Source organism: Panthera uncia, chromosome F2 (genome assembly GCF_023721935.1).
Source record: "Panthera uncia isolate 11264 chromosome F2, Puncia_PCG_1.0, whole genome shotgun sequence".
Classification (NCBI taxonomy): Eukaryota; Metazoa; Chordata; class Mammalia; order Carnivora; family Felidae; genus Panthera; species Panthera uncia.
In genome coordinates this window covers 39,718,639-39,728,261 of record NC_064812.1, presented here as the reverse complement: position 1 = coordinate 39,728,261, position 9,623 = coordinate 39,718,639, and the positions used below count along the sequence as shown (strand labels likewise).

Genomic DNA, 9,623 nt, shown 5'->3' with positions numbered 1-9,623 from the left:
AGAAACCAAGAACCTATGCATATAAATAGTTCTAATAAAAAGGAAAGCAACGGCAATGTATAGTTTTCATAATTTTTCAAAACATTTTAAATATGATCACAAGTTTTTATTCCCTCAGCTTCTTTGTATAGGAGGAAAGACAAGACTCTAAGACCTGGAGAGATTAAGGGTTCCTTCATTCCCTAAATGAAAATGTACTGTACCCTATGCTTGCATAGGGGTACAATGATTGAAGGTACAGTGATGAATAATTTACCCTACTTGACTTTGAGAGTAGGAGAGGCAAATTTATAAACAAATATATTAGTTGGTAATATTGTTAATTAGGGAAGAAGCATGAAAAATGGCGCAATTAACTCTGCAGTGGTGTTTGGTGAGACTCTGCACAGGAGGTGATTTTTAAAACATTTTCATTAAAGAATGAGTCTCTGGAGACCTTTACCAGGAGCAGAGGAGTAGGGTGAGGAGAGGGCCTTGGGGTCAAAAAGAAGGAAAATATGCAGAGATCTAGAGTAATGAAGGGGCCTGGGTGTTGCAAGAACAGTGTCAAGTTCAATGCAGCTAGAGCATTACTGTCCCATATAAATATAAGTAGGTAAGTTAAACATTTCTAATTTCATATTAAAACATAAAAGAAACAGGTGAATAATATTTTATTTAACCTAATAATTATGTTGTTTTTCATACTTAAATATGAAGTATTTGGTTTTAAAGATTAAATCAGGTATATATTTTACCTTAAAAAACATCTCAATTTGGACTAGTCCCCCATTTCAAATGCTCAGTATATCTAGAAGCTTCCCTAAGATGTGTGTGTGTGTGCGTGCGTTTGATAGAGAGAGAGAGAAAGAAAGAGGAAAAAAGGAAGAAGGAAAGAGAGGAAGAGAGAATGAGAAAAAGAAGGAAGACATTTGTGTGCTCCAGAGGGGGAAGTAGAGAGATGAGTTTGAAGTGGTTGTTGGAGCCTTATTTTGAAAGGCCTTGTATGCTGGCTGAATTTGAAATTTACCCCTATAATATAGTAGTTCATGACTGCGATTCTCAAATTATCTCTGGTGAGAGACCAGTTTTTAAAATGTCAAATTTATTAGACTTTTGCAAAATACAATAGCAGTGAATTTGAAAAATGAAATAGAAGAGACACACAAAGAGAAGCACCGCTTTTTAATCATAGGTTAGACAAAGGTACAATTACTCAGTCAATTGTATATAAAGATGTCTAAATCAGTGCTATCCAATAGAACCTTTTATGATGATGGAAATATTTTATCTGTGTTGCCCAATATGGTAGCTGCTAGCCACATGTGGCTATTGAGCATATGAAATGCAGCTAGTATGACTGAAAAGCTAAATATTTTATTTCATTTAAATCAGTTTAAATTGAAATAATCACATGAGGCTATTGGTTACTTTGCTGCACAGCACGGGATGTGTTTGCTCTTAACCTCTGTATTTATTGTAGATTAGTGAAAAACAGCTGTGGACTGGCATTGGCCCTCAAACCATACTTTCAGGCATTTAGAGCATGGACTCTAGAGTGAGAAAGCCTTTGTGTGTCTATGGCAAGTCACTTAATCTCTTACTACCCCAGGATCCTCTTTTATAAAATGAAAGTAATTTTAAGAAATTATCTCATAGAGGGGCACCTGGCTTGTTCTGTCAGAAGAGTGCGTGACTCTTGATCGTGGGGCCGTGAATTCAAGCCCCATGTTGTAGAGATTATTTAAGTAAATAAATATTTAAAAAAAGAAACAATCTCATAGAGTTGTTGTGATGGGGTTAGAGAAAGCACCAGGAAAAGATAATATCTGCAGCGGCCTTGATGGACGAGTTCAATAGGCAGATAGGAGAGAGCATATCAGGTACAGGGAACTCTAAAACCCATTTGGATCATACTCTATTAAGAGGGAGGAGCAGCAGACAGTAGTTTCTGAGCCCTATGACTGCTACACACTGGTAACACTGCTTCTTCCTCTCTTTCCTAGTTGTTTTATTTTAACCTCTTAGCATATTTTAAAAAATGTTTATTTATTTATTTTGAGAGATCACATGAGCAGGTTGGGGAGGGCTGCGGGGAGGGGAGGAGCACAGAGAAGGAGAGTGAGGATCCCAAGCAGATTTCACCGTGTCAGCACAGAGCCCAGAGCCCCTTGTAGAGATTGAACTCACGAACCCTGAGATCATGACCTGAGACAAAATCAAGAGTTAGACACTGAATCAACTGAGCCACCCAGGCACCCCAACCTTTTAGCATATTTTAAACTGGATTACTAGGTAACATGTGATTCTGTTGTTTTAATAAATACTGCATATTAAGCCAATCATTGTCTCTGTACTTTTTCATTCCTGAGACTTATGGTGCCTGCATTTGATGATGGAAGTTGGGCAGTGGTTGAGAAGAGAAGGGGACTCCTGTTTGAAAAGTAGTCCCTGGGGGACACCTGGTTAAGCTTCCCACTCTTGATTTTGGTTTAAGTCATAATTTTATGGTTCGGTTAGTGAGTTCGAGCCCCACTTCGGGCTCTGTGCTGACAGTGCAGAGCCTGCTTGGGATTCTCTCTCTCCTTCTCTCTCTGCCCCTTCCCAGCTCATGCTCTCTCCCTCTCTCTCTCCCTCTCTCTCTCAAAATAAATAAATAAAGCTTAAAAAAATCTATTATAAAGAAAAGAAAAGCAATTCCTGGGTTATGAGCAGATAGCTGTGAGATTCTTTCCCCCTAAAACATTTTTTTTTTTTTTTTTTTTTTTTTTTACTTACGTAGATTATTTTAAGAAGAAAACCATCTGGAAAAATCAATGAAGTTCCTTCTCACATTTGTTGGTGTTGTTCACCTTTTATCCCTAAGCTCTGGGAAAACGATATATAAGAATGACATCTCTCAGAGGACTTTTCAAGAAATAAAAGAAGAAATAGCCAGCTATGGAGATGTTGCTAAAGCAATCATCAACCTTGCTGTTTATGGTAAAGCCCAGAACAGATCCTATGAGCGACTGGCACTTCTGGTGGATACTGTTGGACCCAGACCAAGTGGCTCCAAGAGCTTAGAAAAAGCCATCCAAATCATGTACCAGAACCTGCAGGAAGATGGGCTGGAGAATGTCCACTTGGAGCCGGTCAAAATACCCCACTGGGAGAGGGGGGAAGAATCTGCTGTGATGCTGGAGCCAAGGATTCACAAGATGGCTATTTTGGGTCTTGGAAGCAGCATTGGGACTCCCCCAGAAGGTATTCTTTGTCTTTTCAAGTCAATCTGCTGTGTACTTTATAAAACTAACGTCATGTGATTTAGTTGATTATAGTATGCATGATTCGTATTACAATTTAGATGATAAGAAGGAAGATAAAAATCATTTCTCATTCCACTGGCTTAATGAATTCTCTGCTCTTTACTTGTTGTTCTTCCTTCTTCCTTTCTTCCCTTTCTTCTATTTCTTTCTGAAAGAAAGCTGACTGTGTAGGGTTGCCTTTTAAATTAAGATCTACAACTATTGGTCCACGATATCTATCAGCCCTATCGCTTAAAAACTTATAGCTAGTACAATATTAGTTTCATTCTCCAGAGCATGGAGATAAGTGTGCATAGGATAGAAAAACTATAATTTCCTCCAAGCAACCTCAATGTGCAGAAATTTTTAGAATTAACGAATTAGGGGGGCTTCTGGGTGGCTCAAGCAGTTAAGCATCTGACTTCAGCTCAGGTCATGATCTCACAGTTTGTGAGTTCAAGCCCCACATTGGGCTCTGCCCTGGTGATGTGGAACCTCCTTGGGATTCTCTCTCTCACCCTCTCTCTGTGCCCCTTCCCCACTTACGTTCTCTCTCTCTTAAGATAAATAAAGTTAAAAATGTTTTTAAAAATTAAAAAAGTGGTGTGCCTGGGTGGCTCAGTCTGTTGAGCATCTGACTTTGGCTCAGGTCATGATCTCATAGTTTGCGGGGTGGGGCCCTGTGTCGGGCTCTGTCCTGCCAGCTCAGAGCCTGGACCCTGCTTCAGATTCTGTGTGTGTGTCTCTCTCTGCCCCTCCCCTGCTCATGTTCTGTTTCTCAAAGATAAAACATTTTAAAAAAAGTTTAAAAATTAAAAAATAAAAAAAAAAGAATTAATGAGATAGGGAACAGATTTTTACATATGGAATTGATTTAAGTTAATTATTTTTACAGAACCTGAGGACTCTAATGGAAGGAATTATCCAGGGGAAGTTCTGCCTTTACTTATCAGCGCCCTAGCTCAGCTCCAACAGACAGTATAAGTGACTAGATCAGGGATATATAACCAGTCACCAGTGAGCTGTCAGTCAGTCTTGGACCAATCGTGGACTGTTTTCCTGTGGACTGCTCATGGACTATTCATGTATTCTTGGACTATTTAACTATGGCAGAGGAACTATTTTATAGAAACTAGTTAACATTCTCTAAAAAGTTTATAGAAAGTTTTGACTTTCTCTAATGCCAAAAGAAAGATCCTGTATAGAAGTAGATGGTCAGGTTAAAAAACAAACAAACAAACAAACAAACAAACAAACAAACATCTTTTCTGAGGTATAATTCACATACAAAATATTCACCCATTTAAAATCTACAATTCAGTGGTTTTTAGTATATTCACAGAATTGTGCAACTACTGTGTGGTCTAATTGTGGAACATTTTCATCACCCTGAAAAGAAACTCCATACTCATTAGCAGTTTCTTTGCCTTCCTCCCTTACCTCCCTCCTAAGCCCAAGGCAATCACTAATTTTCTATCTTTATGGATTTGCCTATTCTGAATATTTCACATGAACATAATAATTCACCATGTAGTCTTTTGTGCTTTTTTTTTCATGTAGCATGTGTTCCAAGTTCATCCATTTAGCATGAATCAGTATTTAATTCATTTTTTATTGTTGAATAATATTACATTTTTGAATATACCACATTTTATCTATTAATTCATCAGTTGGTGGATATTTGTTTTTCTTATCTTTTGGCAATTATGAATAATTCTGCTAAAAACCTTCATGTATAAGTTTTTGTATGGACATAAGTTTCATTTCTCTTGTATATATGCCAAAGAGTGGAATTGCTGGGTCATATAGTAACTCTGTGCTTAACGTTTTGAGGAACTGCCATACTCTTTTCCCAAGTGACTGTACCATTTTACGTTTCCATTAATGTATTCTAGTTTTCACACATACTTCTCAACACTTGTTATTATCTGTCTTTTTGGTTATGACTATCCTAGTGGGTATAAAGAGATATCTCATTGGGGTTATGATTTCCATTTCTCTAATGATTAATGATGTTGAGCATCTTTCCATGTTCTTATTGGCTAGTTGTGTATCTTTGGAGAAATGTGTATTCAAATCCTTTGCCCAATTTTTAATTATGCTATTTGAATTTTTATTATTGAGTTGTAAAAGGTCTTCATATATTCTGGATGCAAGTCCCTTATCAGATGTTTGATTTACTAAAATCCTCTCCCATTTTATAGATTCTCTTTTTGCTTTTTTTTTTAATGTTTATTTTTGAGATAGACAGAGACAGAATGCAAGTGAGTTAGGGGCAGAGAGAGAGGGAGACAGAATCAGAAGCAGGCTCCAGGCTCCAAGCTGTCAGCACAGAGCCCGATGTGGGGCTTGAACCCATGAGCTGTGAGATCATGACCTGCGCTGAAGTTGGAGACGCTCAACCAACTGAGCCACCCAGGTGCCCCTCTTTTCACTTTTTTGATGGTAATATTACTGCAGAAAAGTATTTAATTTTGATTTAGCACAACCTATCTAAATTTTTTGTTGTTGCTTGTGCTTTTGGTGTTATATCTAAGAAAGCTTTGCCCCAACCAAGATCACAAAGATTTACTCCTAAATTTTCTTCTAAGAGTTATATAGTTTTAGCTATTACATTTAGGTCTGTGATAGAAAATTTTTATCTATGGTGTCAGGTAGGAGTGCAACTTTATTCTTTTGCATGTGGTCATTCAGTTGTCTCAGCATCATCTATTGAAAAGACTATTCTTTCTATTCTTTCCTTATTGAATTGTGTGTATTACATTAATTGATATTCAGATATTAAACCAGCTTTCCATTCCTGGGATAAATCCCACTTGGTTATGGCATATAATCTTTTTCATATGTTACTGAATTCAGTTTGCTAGTATTATGTCTGGTAGTTTTACATCTATACTCACAAGGGATATTGGTCTGCAGTTTTATTGTTATTATTGTTTTTTGTGATATCTTAACCTGGTCTGGTATCAGGGTAATTCTAGACTCAAATAATTAATTAGAAAATACCACCTGGTCTTTTGTTATTTGGAAGAGTTTGTGAAAGATTGACGTTAATTCTTTAAGTTTTTTGGTAGAATTCACAAGCCATCTGGTCCTGGGATTTTCTTTGTGGGAATATTATTAATTATTAACTTAATATCATTCCTTGTTATAGATCTATTCATATTTTCTATTCTTGAGTCAGTTTTAGTAGTTTGTGTGTTTCTAGGAATTTGTTTATTTTATCTAAACGATGTAATTTGTTGGCATGCAGTTATTTGTAGTATTTCCTTAAGTATTAGCATAAATATTTTTAATTTTGTGAGGATAAGGATCTAAATTGTTATTTGGTGTCACTTGTTTTCAGCCTGAATAACTCCCTTTAGTTTTTTAATTTTTTTCCCCCAAAGCAAGTCTGCTAGCAGAAAATTCTCTAACCCTTCATCTATTCTTATTTGTTTATTGAATCTTAATTTTTGAAACATAGTTCTTCTGGATATACGATTTTTGGTTAACAGTTTTTTACTTTCAGTACTTTGAATTTGTCATCCATTGTCCTTTGGTCTCTGCTGTTTCCGATGAGAAGTCAGTTGTTAATGTTATTGGGATTCCCTTATATGTGATTAACCATTTTGCTCTTACTGATTTTGTTTTCATTTGTGGTTTTCATCATTTTGATTCTGATGTATCTAGGTATGGATCTCTTTGCTTTTATCTTGCTTGGAGGTTGTTGAGCTTCATGAATGTGTCAGTTAGTGATTTTCTTCAATTTGAGAAGTTTTCAGCTATTATTTCTATGAATATTTTTCTACCCCTTTTTTGGTCTTCTGGTCCTTCCACTGTCAGTAAGTGGTGGGACACTTAATGGTGTCCCACATTTCCTGGGGTTCTGCTCATTTTTCTTCCCCTTTTTTCCCCTCTCTTTTTAGGTTGTATAACCTATAACAATCTATCATCAAGTTCACTTATTCTTTCTTCTGCTAGTTTAAATATATTGTTGAGCCCCTTTACTGAATTTTTCTTTTCAGTTATCATAATTTTCAACTCTAGAATTTTTTCCTGTGATTTTTATCTCTTTATTGATATTCTTATTTGCTGAGACAATGTCATCATAACTTCCTTTAATTCTTTTAAGTATGGTTTCCTTGAGGTCCTTGAACATATTTATAAACTCAGCTGCTTTGACATCTTTTTCTGGTATGTCCTACAACTGGGCCCCCTCAAAAGCAGTATCTATTGCCTTCTTTTTATCCAGTGTATTGGCCACACTTTCCTATTTCTTTTAATGTCTCATCATTTTGTTGTTGTTGTTGTCGTTGTTGTTGTTGTTAAAAACTGAACATTTGAAGTAATGTATTCTAGTAACTCTCAATACTGATTCTTCTCCTTTCTCCTCTCCTGCCCACTGGAGGTTGATGTTATTTTTCTTGTTTTCTTTGCCATTTATTTGTTTAATGATTTGATCGTACTATGTGAAGTCTATTTCTCCCACAGTGTACAAATTCTGATGCCCTTGTGAAGAATGCTTTTATTTTCCCCTTTTTCACTTTTAGTCTGGCTCATTAGGAGTCAGCCCTTGATCCACATAAACTACTTACTAATGAAATGTTGTGTGTAGATCTCATTAGTTAGTTATATTTTTACCCTTTATTGTTGGGTGTACACATGGCTTGGGGGCTGTTGTTAAAACTTAAGGAGTTTATGTTTTTGCCCTAAGTTCAGCCACAGCCTAGTAGCTTGGAAGTTCCCTCTACCATCAATCTTGAGAGGGCAGCCTTGGGCATGCACATACTCTTCCAGTCTGCTAGGATGCATGTAATTTTATTAAGTCTTGCTTAATAATATTTTCCTCTGTATCAGAATGGCTTGTTTTTCAGCATGTGTTTGGTCCGAGGGTGTGCTTAAGCCTCTTGTGCCAGTGAAGCTTCTGCCCTTTGTTGATGGATCTGTGTGCAGCTTGGGGAATGTTTACAATCTGACCCATGTCCTGTTTTCATTGTTCCTGAGTAGGAACATGTGCATAGCTTTTCCAGTCACCAGGGTTTACTGTGTGATCCCAGGAGGGCTTTTCTTGGTTGTTTCTTTTCCTGGTTCTGTTAAACTTCTGATTGCTCTGCCATTTTGCTTGGTACCAGCAGTATCATAAAGCTTCTAGCACTCCTTTAATTGTTTTCTACCAAACTCTCCATTGTTTTGAACAACACCCTTAGGCATGGAATTCTCTATGTTCTGCTTCAAATACAATCACTACCCTGGGTAAGAACTGCAAAGCTCTTCCTTTTCTTTGCTTGCCTCTTTTCTGAGAGAACCTCTGTGCTAAAGTAGCACAGGAGTTAGGCACAGTAATAATGGCCTACTTCTTCCAGACTGATATCCTTAGCAGGTGCTAGAAGGGGAGGGTGGTAGCTCCTGGTCTTCTCAGTTTGCCTCTCCCAGTGTGGGACCTCAGCCTATGAATAAGCTGAGACAGACAGTGATGATCAGGGTCCAAGTATTCTTGGTGGCTATGCTTAAGGTAGGATTTCTAACATGTGAGTTGGGGCTGGGTAGAAGAATAGGGCCTCAGCCCTTTTGGAGTGGAGTGCTCATAATAAAGTTTTTGTAACATAATAGAGCTGGGGGTGGGAGAAGGAAGCAGGTCATGGCCCAAACTCTATAGACTCTCATGATTCTAACTCAGATTTAGTAGTTTTTCTTGAATGAATGTTTCTCCATTTGCTTTATGCCCTTAAGACAGTTTTGAGAGACTTTAAGTGATTTTTAAAAAAATAATTTTTCCTATTTAAGTTTTGTAGAGGACAGATCTGCCAAGTTTCTCATTCCACCTTTCTGGAAGTACCATTGGGATAGTCTGTTTTGATTTCTCTGAGACTGCATGAATAGGTGATTTCTGAGATATTAGGGAACCCTTAAACTTGGGTTCTGTAGTGTCAGCCAGGTGTTTTGTTCAGTTGCCTCTGTTATACACTAATCTGTATTAGGCACCAGACTTTACATATATATATATACATATGTATATGCACATGCATATATGTACATATATGTATGTATATATGCACACAAACACAACACACATGTAGATCTATTTCTATCTATCTATCTATCTATCTATCTAACTATATAAAAAGTCTGTATAACTTTTTTTCCTTTTTAAGTTTTCCAAACTACGTTAAAAGACCTAGCTATTTTTTTCTTTTTTACAGATGAGAAAACCAGAGGTGAGGTAGTTAGCCCAAGGTTACACAACTAGTGAGAGGCCAACTGTCAAACTCCAAAGTCTGTGCTTTTAGTTACTAGACTATATCGCCTCATATACAAATACTTGTATGTTATCTTCATTTATAAGTTTTCCGTTTTTAGTCATCTGACTGAAGCAGA

At 36.9% G+C, this 9,623-nt stretch overlaps 1 protein-coding gene across 2 annotated transcripts in view; it reads left to right on the top strand.

Annotated features, from left to right (window-relative positions):
- The window catches only part of CPQ (carboxypeptidase Q), a 467,130-nt gene that overhangs the window by 111,545 nt on the left and 345,962 nt on the right, over window positions 1–9,623 (top strand). For both annotated transcript variants that reach the window (XM_049633066.1, XM_049633067.1), the window contains exon 2: window positions 2,762–3,225. In XM_049633066.1, the coding sequence (XP_049489023.1) occupies window positions 2,796–3,225 (430 nt within the window). In that variant the 5' untranslated portion in view covers window positions 2,762–2,795. The remainder of the gene's footprint in view (window positions 1–2,761; window positions 3,226–9,623) is intronic.